This window comes from Mytilus californianus, unplaced genomic scaffold (assembly GCF_021869535.1).
Source record: "Mytilus californianus isolate M0D057914Y unplaced genomic scaffold, xbMytCali1.0.p SCAF_1, whole genome shotgun sequence".
NCBI lineage: Eukaryota > Metazoa > Mollusca > Bivalvia > Mytilida > Mytilidae > Mytilus > Mytilus californianus.
The window spans coordinates 118,889,688-118,905,385 of NW_026262581.1; the positions used below are offsets into that span (position 1 = coordinate 118,889,688).

The window sequence follows — 15,698 nt, forward strand, 5'->3', positions numbered from 1 at the left end:
TATCATCACAAAGTAAAAAAAAATACTTTAAAATCAGACTGCTTCTTTCTTTGCAAAATCTATCAAAATGCTTATCAGTCATGTAAGGTAATGAACTAAAAATGTCCATATGGATTATAAAATTAACTTATATTAATGGTTTACTTTTATAAATTTTGACTTGGATGGAGAGTTGTCTCATTGGCACTCATACCACATCTTCTTATATCTATGTACATTTTACATGTTTATTTATTTTGAAAAAAAAAGAAATGTGACATTATGTAATCAGTTCAACCACAGGCCCAACAGCCCAGGCTTGTAAAAATGCTGTTGTGCCTGAAAAAATCATCTCTACAAGCCAATAGAATCTAACTGAAATTTTCATAAAATTCAGCTTTGGGCCTGTAGATTTTAAAGTTTACCGTGAAGACTGTGTAATGGTGTTTTAATAGCTTGAAGCGATAAGAATAATAATATTAAAATGCTGTTTGGATGGCAAAATATTTTTATGAATTGTCAAGTTTATATATACAGTCGACTCTCGTTATCTCGAGACCAGATAAATATTTAGAGATACCCGTGGTTTGATTCAAAACGAATACTGGAAGTTTGACAGACCAAGGGACACACCTCTTGTTTAGCTTGGTAAAGCTAAGATAAATAATGATGATTATGGGTAGGGGATCGATATTTTGGTCTAAGATCGATGTATCTGTATGTAATGGTGTTTTATTACATGTATTATAAATAAAAATTATATGATTTTTCGTCTGTAATCTATTTCTTTGTACAGTTACAATTTTTTCCTATGGTTTTACTTTAGCCGAGAGAATAATTCGATCTTATCGTGATTTAAAGTTGACAAAATTTTTCATTCTCGTATTCAAATATTTTTAGAAAAATTTAGATTTTTTTTCATTTTCTTTCATTTCAACGTTTATTTGCAAGAGAAAATACAAAATGATTAAAGACACTGATTGAGTAGTTTTGAGTTTATCACTAAGTCTTAATTACTACTTTATGCACAACCAAGCTCATTAATGTATGATTACAGTTAATTGTTTTTAAAACATTTTAAATAATTTTTCATAAACTAGAACAATGTATCACTAATTATTTATCATGGTGATCAAAGATAATCTTGGGTAAACACTCCTGGAAAAGGAGTGTCATAAATCAATACAGTGGTCAGTGACCGGAAATTTAATTACATGTGTATTGTCAGATGAACTCTTCTATCTATTTAAATCCCAGAGGTCATGTTTTGACAAATGTATATTAGTTCGAGATAAATGATGCAATTTGAATGCTTTTGTTGATCTTGGGACTGTAAACTTGGTTAGAGTCAACCGAAATTTTGACTCATCCAATTTCCACTCATTAGGAGTTGAAATACATATATTTATATGGAACAAATTTTGGGACCACGGGGAAAACTTCGACTCATCCAAAATTTCGAGTGAACCGAGTTCGAGACAAGGAGGGTTAACTGTAATTAAAAGAAAAGTCTGAAATAACCATTACCATGATTACAATTGCTAACATATATATTTGTAAATAATTCATTAATGCAAAAACTTTTCTCACTCATATTAAAATTTTTGTAAATACATATGTATACAGAAATCACATATTTCACTGCGAAAAATGAGGAGTTTGAACCTTGCTGTACATACAGGCTTTATCTAAACTTGATCTTTTATACTGAATGTGGATATTATATTTACTACAATTATATATACAACAATCATTCCTAAAAATAGGCCCAGCATAACAGTAGCAGTAAGCGGTCTTTGAATGTTTTTAAGTGTAGATATAAGGCTGATTACATTATTGTACATACAGTCAGGGGTACTACTTGTACAAGTAATCTTTATTTACTTGAAGAAGTAAATAAAATATACTTATATAAGTTAATTATAATGTTTGAATAATCTCCCCTTAATTTTCTAAAAAATTTACTTGTATAAGTAATTTTTTTTACAATCCCACAAAAATTCTCAAGTTTTGAGATGTAAAAACATGCCTTTAACAATTTTTCTCAGGTTAGCTCAATTTTTTTTATTAGAGTTCAATGTTTCATCTCATTAATTCAACAAAGAAACTGATTGCGCAAAGATCTTAAGTATTTGCGCAAGGCCTTCAAAAATTGCCCCTTGGGGGCTTGTAAATAAGCAGTGTTCTGAAGATAACAGACAAATGAGATTTTCATTGTCCATGACATTACACTTAAATGATTAGTAAAGACATCTGCAAAGGACAGACAATTAAAAATTCTACTAGAGCAAAGAAGTCCTAAGAATTCAAGAAAAGAAGATAGGGTGATTTTTTTACTTGCATAAGTAAAAAAAATCTGAATGTCTAAGGGACATAACTAAACCCAATTTTTTTTTACCTATACAAGTAAATAAAATACACTTGTATAAGTATCCTACAAATTTACTTATATAAGTATATTAATATTTACTTCTTCAAGTAAATAAAAATTACTTGTACAAGTAGTACCCCTGACTGACATATAAACTGATATTTAGCTTAAGAAATCCTTTCAGTACTGAGACTACAGTATTCATGGTTTAAACTTGACTGATTACATTTCACTTATGGATGCATATTTAGTTGTAAATTGAGTTACCATTTAAAGTCATGGCTTTGGATTGAAAATTCTCGATGCTAATTTTTCAGTTTGAGAATAAGTTTGTTTCATGAAGCAAAAGAAGTAAGAGCAGCGACCTTGAGAGTTTTACGATATTTTATACAAGATGGTGAAGCTATAGACTTGGTGTATGCATTACAGATAGATTATTTGATTGTAAGGTATGTAAATCTGTGTTTATCTATGAAAAAGTGATGAAGGGAATACATCAATGTGACATTAAGTAAACATCACAATAAAATAACATTACATCTGGAGATTAACATAGAGTTCAACAATGGTCAAGCTCTAAATCGTCTAAAGAAGTAGTGAATGACTTGAACAGAAACTATCAAAGGTCCAACAAATTCCATAAACACATGTGACTGGCATATGAACATATATATCAGGGTGAAGCAATTTATTTAAGCATCAATTTCTCCTCTTTTTTCTCCTGACAATTTGAATTAATAATGCATTTTCAATTTGAAAACAGAAAAAGTGGTTTATTGGGGTTAATAGTACCAGGAAGAATATGTTATGTATTCTTTGTTACACTAACAGGATTTGGTCAAGCTTTATAATTTAGGGTTGAAATATAAACACATTTTGGTGTTATGAAATTAATTTCTTAGATATAATATTAGTAAGTTATGATGTTCTGACAATTTATTTTGATTGGTAATGTATCACACTGCTTTTGGACTATATGTCTCCAAGGATACACTAACTAGTCAACAAATCGGTGTTTCAAGACTACTTAGAAGATATATTTAAGAAATAGTCAAAAGTCTTATCATTTTATAAAATGCACAATTATTTAAAATTTAAGTAAATCTAATATTTACCCCTTTACAGTTTTTCCTATGGGTATGATGGGTGTCTCTAATCAATGTAAATAAAAAAAAGTGCTTCTAATGCTGTACAATAGGCATCTATTCATCCACTTCATTTGAACTTTGGTGGATAGTTGTCTCATTGGTAATCATAACACATCTCCTTATTTTTATGTTTCTGTATATTAATTCCTACTTGTGTAATTTTCAGATCAGTGGATGTTTGTCTAGACAATGAGGTAGAAAGAATACATGCCATTAAATTGATAAGAAAAATAGCACATGTAGCACCTCAAAAACTGTCTTCATCTCTAGTGTATCCATTGGTTGCTATTGGTAATGATGGCAACCATGAAAGAGACAGAATGGTCAGAATATCGTTAGCTACAATCTGTGAAATAGGTAAATAGATTATGTACATGTATATGATATTGGGATTGTTCTAGAAATGTTTGGTGCTTTTGACAACTCTTGAAAGTATGTACATGTGCAACTCACTGAAAAGGACACAATACAAAAGCAATATCTGAGTAAAACCATATCAAGATGCACACTAATGTCATTTAGATCTAAATCTTGCTCAATATACAATTTTTAAGAGAATTTTTCAGATAAAAATCCATTGCATCATTTGAAAATAGCATTAACCAGGATATTCTGCTGAGAAAGAGCTGGGTGCTTTAAAAGGCTACTTAAAGGAAACATTATTTTTTCTGAATACATAAAGTTCTTTGAGAGAAAATACAATTTGACAATTTATCACACAAAATTATAAAAATAACTGTCACTATAATATTCATCCAGTTGTAAATATTCTATCCATATGATCATGATGATAGCGTTAAACTTTCTGCAATCCTTTCCAGACTTAAGTTTTCTTCAAACCACAATAGTTTTGTCAGATGATATCAACACAAACAAAGAAGATTTCATGTTATAAGTACAAACTTTTGGAAGGCTTTTGCAGTTTTTGATTAAAACATACAGTTCACAATGACCAAATAAATATCATTGCAAAAAAAAAAAAATTGAGTATTTGAAAGTTTGCTGATTTTCATACATCAGTCTTCAAGGTAAATGCGATTCACATATATGATTTGCAAGAACAGGTGGTAATATTAACTTCTCTTCTTTATGGCCACTGGTATAATGAAATGAATCTGAATTTATTTCTTTATTCCTCAAATATTAATATTTAATTACTGCTACATCAGATCATAAGAAACATTTAATGTTACCAGCTGTTAATTTACCTTTAATCATAATACATTCCACCATTGTGACAAGTTTATTATTGTGTTATCAGATTTAATATTGCTATTTCAGCTTTTCTGAACCCTGAGTTATTAGCATTATGTGGTGGTATATCAACAATCATACGAGCAGCATTAGACTGTCATCAGTATCCCAGGATCAACGAGTCACTTGTATCAACCATTTTATATTTGTTAAATCATCCTAGGACAAGACATCTGATTAAATTCAACACAGATTTAGAGGTAAAATAATAGGAAACTAGTACAAGATCATAGGATGTATCTTATAATACCACATACCAATAAAATAGCATTATGGACAATTTTTCAGAAGCCAAATGATTTCTTTCTTTTGCAAAAGATAAATGTATTGTACTTTAAATAATTTTAGTGTTAATGCTAAAACGCTGTTGGTGTTAGGTGTACCTGATTATTTCATTTATGTGTTATTTAAAGTGGATTAATGATAAATTGATACCATATGATTGTATTATTGGTGAAACATTATATGCCAATAAATATGACAATACAGTGTTGTTATCTCAATTTTAATACAACTGTGAAGGGGTGATCATAAGTATCACTTATTTTGCATGTGTAGAATGACAGAATACTCAGATAGCATCAATCATGGAGTTGATGCCTTAAGATTATAACCTTGTCCAGTAATAAAATGATTTATAACCATTTTTGCTTCCTGGTAATAACTAGTATTTGTCATACATGGTAGATTACATAGAGAATTATTTCTTTTTGTCATGTCCACCAATTTATTTTATAAGGTTGTTTTTTTATTTTTCAGCAATTGTTAGCTCCATTCACTGACTGTCATTATAGATTTAGTGCAGATTCTAGTGATGGATCTACTGGGTAGGTTTATATTGATTTTCTTTTTAACCGAATTTTCGAAGGAAAAATCGGTCATTGTGATTTGGGGATGTACGGTGGCCGGGCTGCTGCCAAACAGTGTCCGTTCATTAACATGAAAACTCTTTGACGAAATCCTTTCAAATTTAGATATGTTGTTTCCTGTGACTAAATAAAGGTCAAGTTCAATTTTCATTTGTAAGTATGTTTATTTCAATATAATATTAGCATTTGATATTATTAATCAGAAAACATATTTTGTTACCGGTACTCCTTTTTAGCCTATTTTTTAATAGTTTTTTTTTTTAATTTCATTATCATTTGTTGCATGCTCTGACCAAAAATATTCTTTTTGGTAATATTTGTCTGACCTTTATTCATCTGTTGATTTCAAATTTGGTTTGGTGTGCACATACATTTTTTAAATGCATGAAAAAGGGTTGTTTTCATAAATTGTTAAAAAATGATACACTGCTTTAAATATATTAAACTTTCAGACTTAGAAAGATTTAATATACTCATACATACATGTTAAAACACAATAACTTGCTTATATTGTGCAACATAACATGTACACTGATATTTTTTTAGCCAAAATAATGTTTTCACTCCTTTTTGTGATGAAATGTTTTTGGTGAGTCCCTATCCCCTTAATGTAGATAGGGTGTCTTCCTCCATCTTGGATTTTGAAATATCAGAAAACAATCAGTCTAGATCTTCAATAAAATGTGCAAATTTTGAGAGTAGTCGGTAATTCATGTGTAAGAATTTTCATTTCAATATAGAAAATGACATGTTTTATCATATTTATGGTTGTATTTTACAAAAAACAGAATACTTTTGTTTGATTCAATTTTTTCCAACTTTGTCACATAAGGGGAGGCAACTCAAATGTAAGATCAGTAATTCAGATAAAGTTACTTTTACAATAGAATGTGTTAGGAATTTACCTATTTTATTATGTAGCAAGAAAACGGGTCCCGTGACCCCATTTTTTTTCTTTTTCTTATCTGAAAGCATAATATTAGAGCTATCTTCTCATATTTTATCTCAAAATTCTATGGTGTAGTTTTCGTTTTATGGCATAAAATTGGGTTTTGCATGCATAATCTATACAAAAATCTGTCAATTTTGCACAACCTGTAGCGTGAAAATAAGCCCAGTGACCCATTCTTTTTATTATTTTTTGTACAAAAGCATGAAATAAACTACATTTTGGCAAATTATTAAAAAAATCTATGGATTATAATTTTGACACCCCATCTACCTTAACTCTGCCAAATCTTATGTTTGTTTTTTATTTTTAGAGAAGATAAAGAACATAGATTTGCCTCCAGTAAGATGGCTGTAATAGCTATAATGAAATCATGGCCAGGTTAGTAATGATCATTTAGACTAAAGAGTGCACATTATGTTTTACTGCTTTACTTCAGAAAGTTTTCTATACAGAATTTGTAATCAAACTGTTTAAAAAATGTACATTGGTGTGAGCATCTAAAAATGTACATTGGTGTGAGCATCTAAAAATGTACATTGGTGTGAGCATCTAAAAATGTACATTGGTGTGAGCATCTAAAAACGACCATGTAGGGTAGATATATATTATGAAATACAAGTTATATGTCATACATGTATAAAAAAGAAATAGTCTTTCAATTGATGTGCTTATTACCTGTTTTGAAATATTTTCTCAAAGATGTAAAAACAAGGTTAGCTTAAATATTTGCAGCTATACTTGCATCTTTTATATCACTATTTATCATGTGTCTGTCCATACCAGAATTAACATTAAATATATTGAGAACCAGTTTTATACAAAAATTATGAACATGAAAGTTCAGAAGAGTTTTGAATAATTTTTTGCAAAGATATGTGTATGCCGTATTGCTTTACTTTGTGAAAATTAACCAAATTGGAGTATTTTTTTCCATATAGGCTGCATGTATGTAAAAAATATGTTCAGCAGAGGCAACCATATTAAATAACAACAGCAGAGGCAACCATATTAAATAACAACAGCAGAGGCAACCATATTAAATAACAACAGCAGAGGCAACCATATTAAATAACAACAGCAGAGGCAACCATATTAAATAACAACAGCAGAGGCAACCATATTAAATAACAACAGCAGAGGCAACCATATTAAATAACAATTGACTTATGAATGTTTTCCCTTGTCAAATTTATGTTTGAAAGTGAGGAATCACATTTCAGTCAATGTTCCTGTTCTTAAGGTGAATTTATATTGAGATTGTCCATAATTTAACATAAGATTACATTGTAGGTATACTGAGATTTTGTCGACCTGATGGTAGTGGTTTACAATCTATTGTCGGAATTTTATATCTTCCCTTTCCTGAAATTAGGGTAAGTATTTATAAATCTATATACTTCTACTAGTAAATAAATTTTGAACTGAAAAGGCTATTGTAATCTGTAAGGATAATAAATGGCTTAGCAATGAATCATTGCACTGAAATTCTAGAATTATTTTCTTATCACAATGAAACCATAGTTAAGAGTAGTTGGTACAGTTGCACATTGTCTTATAATTTATATAATTTTGTGATTTGTTGTACAGCAAAAGAATGAAAATCACATAAAATATAAGTTGCATGCTAGTTTCAAGGAAAATAAGTCTCAACTCTCAAAATTTTCATACGACCGCAAAAAATTTTTTGGGATAGATAATGGTATGATGTCGTCATTGTCTGCATCGTCGTTGTCTGCGTTGTCGTCATCCAGAGACACATTGGTTTCTGGACAATAACTTTAGTTTAAGTGAATGGATCTCTATGAAATTTTTTAAGAAGGTTCAATACCACAAAAGGAAGGTTGGGATTGAATTTGGGGATGATTGTCCCAACCGTTGAGGAATAAGGGGTCCAAAAGGTGCCCAAAACAAGCATTTTTCTAGTTTCAGGATAATAACTTGTGTATAAGTATTTTGTTTGCTCTGAAATTGTACAACAATGTTTAATACCACAAGTAGAAGGTTGGGATTTATTTTAGGGGTTATGGGGCCAACAGTTTAGGAATAAAGGGCCAAAAAGGGGCCAAAAAGAAGCATTTTTCTAGTTTCAGACAATAACTTGTGTGTAAGTGTATGGATCTCTCTGACATTGTACCACAAGGTTCCATATCACAAAGGGAAGGCTAGGATTGAGTTTGGGGTAAATTGCCCAAATATGTAGGAATTAGGGGCCAAAAACAAGCATTTTTCTAGTTTCCAGACAATAACTTGTGTTTAAGTGTATGGATCTCTCTGAAATTGTACTACAAGGTTCCATACTACAAAGGAAAGGCTGGGATCGAGTTTTGGGGTTATTGCTCCAAGGGGGGTTTCAAAAAGTTGGGGGGGGGGGGGGGGGGGATTTTTTTCCAATTATTTTAGAGGATTCATATTTTTTTCAAAATTTTTCAAATTTTGAATTTTTGAAAAGTTTCAAGAAGAAATCTTCAATTGCACAGTATTGCACAATAGATTTGTAAGATCTTTGACCACATTTATTTTGTGTCAGAAATCTATATTATGTCAAAAATTTGATCACAATCCAAATTCAGACAGTATCAAGCTTGAATATTGTGTCCAAATTTGTACCAACTGTTCAGGGTTCGATCTCTGCAGTCGTATCATGCTGCGCTCAGCAAAGCATTTTATTGTGATTTGGCTAGATTATGAAAACTTTGAAAAACAATAGACATGTTTTGGGGGGATGAAATAGTTATATTGATATAATTTCAAAGCTCTTGTAAAAAACATAATTGAGAAAATGAAATGCTGGTAATGTCATTGACCTTCAAAATAAAATTGAAATTCCAAAATAACATATCGTAAAAGATCTACTTTCCTGTAATGTATGAAATTGTTTCCTTTTATAAAGTCATAAAATTCTATCATCAGTGTCAAATAATTCAAATTGCATTGCAAAGATGTGATAATGGGTTCATTATGAATTTATTGAATGGTATAGAATTTTTATATCACAGTAAAATTGCATTGAAAGGAGTTGACCATTTGTATAATGTTATAAAATTACTGATGAGGAACATAATTGAATTACTTTGAGAAGTTGACTTATTAATGTCAGAATGTATGTTACTAAATTAAAGGACTCAAATGACCAAAAAAAGATTGTCCAAATGAAGTAAAAAGCAATGATATTTAAAAAGCTAAAACACAATATAAAAATAAGGAGATGTGGTATGATTGCCAATGAGACAACTATCCACCAAAGTTCAAATGAAGCAGATGTAAGCAATTATAGGCAACCGTACGGCCTTCAACAATGAGAAAAACTCAGGTTTATTTGATGTTGGATGACCTGTTACACTAATGCACAGTAACATTATGTATTTTTCAATTATAAATCAGAAGCATTTTTTGAAATAATGCATTACTGTCGTATGTATTTGATATTTTACAGCAAGGAATATTGGATATTTTATATGATTTATTTCGACTACAAGTACCAGAATTTACAGAAAATTTCTCAGAGGCACTTCTCAGCGTTGGTGGGTTACTTAGATATATACATTTCCTATAAATACTAGTTAGATATCTAGATTGTGACGTACCATTTTACTTCCTGTTTTATTATGATATAGGGATAAAGGCAATATGCATCTACTACTTTTGTTTTATAAACAAATTAAAAATAATGTTTGCTGAGTTCAAAGTGCTGTTAGAATTTGCCTTGTTTTATTATACTCAGAGTAAACAGTCTAGAAATTGAGGACAATACTTTTACCTTTTCTTGAAACAAGTTACTTTTAAATGCTATTTTTTAAATGTTGATTTTAAATGATATACATGTATGTATAAAAACTATTGTTACTATTGTTTTGCTAGATCAATCAGTGATGAAGGATACATGGAGACTTACAGAAGGATTTGTTGCAGAGGAAGGAAAATCTTCACTTCCTCATATGGCTAAAATTAGGTAATGGTCTTAAAAGTGATGATAGTTTCTAGTAAAGAATTTATATAGCATTATCTAAAATTAGATCAAGAGGTATGGTAAGTCAGTGATCACAGTTTTTCTGGCTGAGCTATTTTTAACTGTTGTTGAAATTAAGTAAGAATATATGGAAACAGTCAGTAAAGAATGGATAATTTGTAAATATGATCTATTCCTGACAAGGATATGGAAATTGACACAATTGTTAGCATAAGTAAGGGACATTTTTACTACAATTGATGGATTAAATATTGGAAGGATGAATGTTACACCATATTTCAATATCACTTGAATGGATTTAATAAATTTTAACATTTGTGTTTATTTTGCAGACCTAATTTAGTAGAAAACCATTTAGCATTGATACTATTTGCCTGGATAGGAGCTGGCATTCTAGAGGTTAGTTTGCTTAAATCTTTGTAGAAAGATCTTAGAAAAAAGAAATCTTGTACACATTATTATGGTAAATTATGCAGGGAGGACATGGAAATATTTGAAAAATAATTGAAAATAATACACTAGTTTCACCCAGTACATGCTTGGACAAATTACAAATCATTGATATAAGTCTACATTAGTTTACATGAGAACTTTTTTTTATACTTTATAACCATATTACTGACTGAGATACTTGCATACTAATTCTAAAATGAAAAAAAGGTATGAGAATGCCCAATGACACAAAAAAAAATCATCTAAAGGTCAACATAGTCTTAAAAAATGAACAGGTATCTATACCACATGTCAAAACTCAAATGTTTTCACGTCTTTTTATTTTCTCAAATTGATATACATGCATGATATCTGAGTCAGTGCATCATACCTTATTGTTATAGTGGCTGTGTATGTTTGAATTTCTGAAATTGACTCAACATAATTCAATTTATTCATAATATTTGATCTTGAGTAAACCAGAGTGCCTAGGGTATATTGTGTCCTTTGACAAATCTTTCCCAAACTCTATCACATATTGATAGATTAATTGTATCTTCCATATCTTTAACCCCCTTTTTTCAGGAAGTATATACCAATATCATACACTCCTGGTTGAGGAAGAAAATAGATGTAAATGATTGATATATCTTGATATATTAAAATAATAAATTGTCTCCTATGATAATAAATTGTCTATTGTAATAATGAATTATCTACTATGATAATAAATTGTCTATTGTAATAATAAATTGTCTACTATGATAATAAATTGTCTATTGTAATAATGAATTGTCTACTATAGTAATAAATTGTCTATTGTAATAATAAATTGTCTATTTTAGGCTTTAGTTGAAGTTATAATCAGCAGTAGTACAAAGTTATCTATTAGGGCAACAATATTGTTAGGAGAACTGTTACATTTGGTAAGTATTCATACATGACCATCTTCAGCTGTACATTTAGTTATACCCTGTCTTAATCTAGTCCACATGTTCTTGCATCATGTGCATGTTGTCAGTTCAGTTCAAATGCAGTAATTTATTATTTCAAAAATGAATGTTGTTGAAAGCAAAATTCCTCAGCTGAATACATGAAATAATTATAAACCATTTTGCATGGATTTTTTTTACAGATTATTTTTTCTTGTTTTATCATGCGTTAGGCTTGCTGCTTCATTGATATATATATATATATATATATATATCAATAAAAAGAGGTATGGGTATATATGTCAATGAGACAGAAACCTAATGTCAAAAACTTCCAAAAGACATTTTTAGGGCAACATAAATTATTCAAATAATTGACAGGTGTCTATACAATTTGTCAATCTCTGAATTGGCCCAAGTCTATAAAAGTTGGGAATAAATTAAACAGAAAAAAATCAGAGATCTGCTGTCAACACCGGATTCTGCTAGCAAAAAAAATAAGATATGAATTGAGCAGTGAGCATAAGAATTGACATAGGATTACACTCTACTTTACATTATTACCACCTCTACTTTTTGTTCGCAGTGTAACGCGTCTGTCCGTCTGTCCAGTCTTGTTAGCACTCTCACGTGTACAATTCTTGCCAGATTTTTTTTTGAAACTTATATCATAGGTTTATATCAGCAATATCTTGGACGAGTTCGCAAATCAGTGCCCATCAATTATTTTTGAAAGAGTTATGCCCCTTGGACACATTAATTTTATGGAAAATTGCATCATTAGTGCTCTCATGTGTACAATTCTTGCCAGAATTTTATGAAACTGATATCATAGGTTTAATTTAGCAATGTCTTGGACGAGTTTGAAAATCAGTGCTGATCAATTAGTTTTAAAAGAGTTATGCCCCTTGGAAACATCAATTTAATAGAAAATTGCATTGTTAGCGCTCTCATGTGTTCAATTCTTGCCAGATTTTTATGAAACTTAAATCATGGGTTTATATTAGCAATGTCTTAGATGAATTTGAAAATCAGTGCTGATCAATAATTTGTAAAAGAGTTATGCCCCTTGAAAATATTAATTATATGAAAAATTGCCTTATGAGCACTCTAATGTGTACAATTCTTGCCAGATTTTTATGAAATTTATATTAAAGGTTTATATCATCAATGTACTTGAAGAGTTCAAAAATCAATGCCGATCAATTCTTTTTCAAAGAGTTATGCCCCTTGAAAAAATTGATTATATGGAAATTGCAATGTTATTGCTTTCATGTGTTCAATTCTGCCAGAATTTTATGAAACTTATATCATAGGTTACTTTGACCCTTTTGAAAATAAGTTCTTATCAAATATTTTGAACGAGTTATGCCCCTTGGAAATATAAATTATAATGGAAATCACATTGCATTTGCTCTGAAGCCTTCATTTCTCTTAACCCTTAGACTGCTACGTGCGACTATTGTCGTTCTGATAAAGCAGTCTGCTACTGCTATGCGCGACTATTGTCGTTTCCGTATCTCATTTATTTACACAGTTACCATGGAATGGGCGGAGTCAATATTTATGAGATTGCGGCAGTTTAGACTTGTATGGATTCTGATTGGTTAAAATTCGGCGTACTTTCGAGTTTCTTTTGACTTTAAATCAGGTATAAGCGATGAAACCGAAAGTGAAAAAAGTAACAAAATGGCGGAAATTGTTTGGAGTGATGACCAACACGTTCAGAAGTATTTCAATGATAACGATGAAACAACGGCGGCCAATTTAAATGATTTGGACGAGAACAGAAGATATAATAGATGGAAATAGAAACATTCTTGCAAAACTGCGAACAGAAGACTTTTAAAGCGGGAACCACGGGGATTATTCCCCAGACGATGTACTTTCGAAATGGATCACATGAAACAGGATTTGCGATGTTTATCATTGCGCCTTTCAACTGTGAATCAATATTGATCAAGGACATCGATAGATTCAAACATTATGTTTGTCAAGATTATTTATTGACGAAAGTTATATCAATGAACTTGTTGTTAAAACATATTTGTACATGGAAGTAAAAGTCGAAAGTCGGAAGGAAAAATACCGGAAAATAGTTGCATAAAAAAAAACGTTGGTCCGAGAAGAAACTTTTTTCTTTTGATAATCGCAATGGAACTAGTTCTTAAAAGAGATTTTTAACAATATTGGTTCAATTCTGAAGTCATGGATACCTTTGAAAAGTTTTTACATTGATGGATTCGCGTTAATAAAACATGAAAAAAAAATACCTTTGTTTACCTCTATTTGCACCTGTACAGGTAATAAATGACCAGAGACTCACACAAAAATAAAATAAATAAAAAATACAGAATATAACAATACTTTTTTATGTAACTTTTATTGATGAATATTCAATATTTACAAAGATATTGCAATTGTAAGTAAACATGTTTATTTCATCAGTGATTAAAATTTTATTCAGCAATACACAGAAGTACAATAGAAATGAATGCAGCAGTCTAAGGGTTAAGATATTAAAAAAAAGTTTTAAAGAACAAAAAAAAAGTGCTTTTTTAGTTAGAGACGTTGTACCTTGGATAGATAAAATATGTGCAACTTTATATAGTTTTGTCCCTTTATTTTCAGGCGAGTACATTATTACCACATGAATGTAGCTACCATAACCATTGTTTACCCTCTCTGTTGTCTATAGCTTCATCAATGGATGTACAGGCTGACCAAAGAAAGTAAGTGTACACGGGGCATTTATTCAATTTAGTTTTCAACTTTTATTTCAGCGGTGTTTTATATGCCAGTTCAAATATTTCCTTAAATTGATTTTTTAACTAACTGCATTTTATACATTTTTATGTATATTTTGTAGTAGAATGTTCAACTTATTTAAAGATTTGAATTACAGAACGAAAAAGTGTAATTTTGGATTAAAAGTTTCCACTGATTTAACAAATACTTAATTGTTAACAGTATAACTATCTAAGTCATAACAAGAAGAAAATACTAGTTACGGAACATCAGATGGGGTTAAGAAATTAAAAAGGAAAAGAAAAAGAAAATGATTTGTATTTTTTTGTACGAAGCCAATTGTCAAGTGGGAGGAGGAATATAAATATGTTTTCTTCTCATTCATGAGTGGTGTATAAAGCTTCTGTTCTGCCATTAGTCTACACTGAATACTATTTTGATATATTTTAGCCAAGCTCAGAAAGCAGTATATTACCTAGATAGATTTCATTCACTGAAGAAGAAAGGTGTGGTTCCATGTAGTTTATACCTTGACCAGCTAATTCAGTACAGCAGTGGAAAAAATGCTGGACATAAAAAACAGTTCCACTTACAAAAAGACAAGCTGTATGACTTATATTTGGCAAAGGTAATAAAATTTCCATTTCTTTGGACCAGTGAAGGTTTATCAAAGATATTTCACTAAGTCAATCTTGTTATATACTGTGGATTCATTTATTTTCGTGGGTACCAATTTTCGTGGATTAAGGAAAACTTACATGTTCGTGGATATCTAATTTCGTGGTTTTTGACAATGTCTGCATACAAGCCTATAGTAAATTTGCCATTCGTTGAACATTTAATTTCGTGGTTAACCTATAACCACGAAATCCACGAAAATTGGTATCTAACGAATAATAATGAATCCACAGTATTTGACTTGACTCGACCTCCATTTCATGTTTGAGTATAGTAGATTTTTGTGTATGTTCATTTTTCAGGACAAATTTATAATATATCAGTGAAAATTAATTTTACAATTCTGAGTAAAGTACAATATGGTCCCT

General features: G+C 30.2%; 1 protein-coding gene across 1 annotated transcript in view; it reads left to right on the forward strand.

Annotated features, from left to right (window-relative positions):
- LOC127732206 (rapamycin-insensitive companion of mTOR-like) overlaps window positions 1–15,698 on the forward strand; it is a 56,013-nt gene that overhangs the window by 12,781 nt on the left and 27,534 nt on the right. The window contains exons 4-15 of the mRNA XM_052241291.1: window positions 2,668–2,799; window positions 3,665–3,855; window positions 4,780–4,952; window positions 5,512–5,579; window positions 6,884–6,951; window positions 7,864–7,946; window positions 10,007–10,094; window positions 10,432–10,522; window positions 10,873–10,939; window positions 11,818–11,898; window positions 14,536–14,636; window positions 15,103–15,280. Coding sequence (XP_052097251.1) covers window positions 2,668–2,799; window positions 3,665–3,855; window positions 4,780–4,952; window positions 5,512–5,579; window positions 6,884–6,951; window positions 7,864–7,946; window positions 10,007–10,094; window positions 10,432–10,522; window positions 10,873–10,939; window positions 11,818–11,898; window positions 14,536–14,636; window positions 15,103–15,280 — 1,321 coding nt within the window. The remainder of the gene's footprint in view (window positions 1–2,667; window positions 2,800–3,664; window positions 3,856–4,779; window positions 4,953–5,511; window positions 5,580–6,883; window positions 6,952–7,863; window positions 7,947–10,006; window positions 10,095–10,431; window positions 10,523–10,872; window positions 10,940–11,817; window positions 11,899–14,535; window positions 14,637–15,102; window positions 15,281–15,698) is intronic.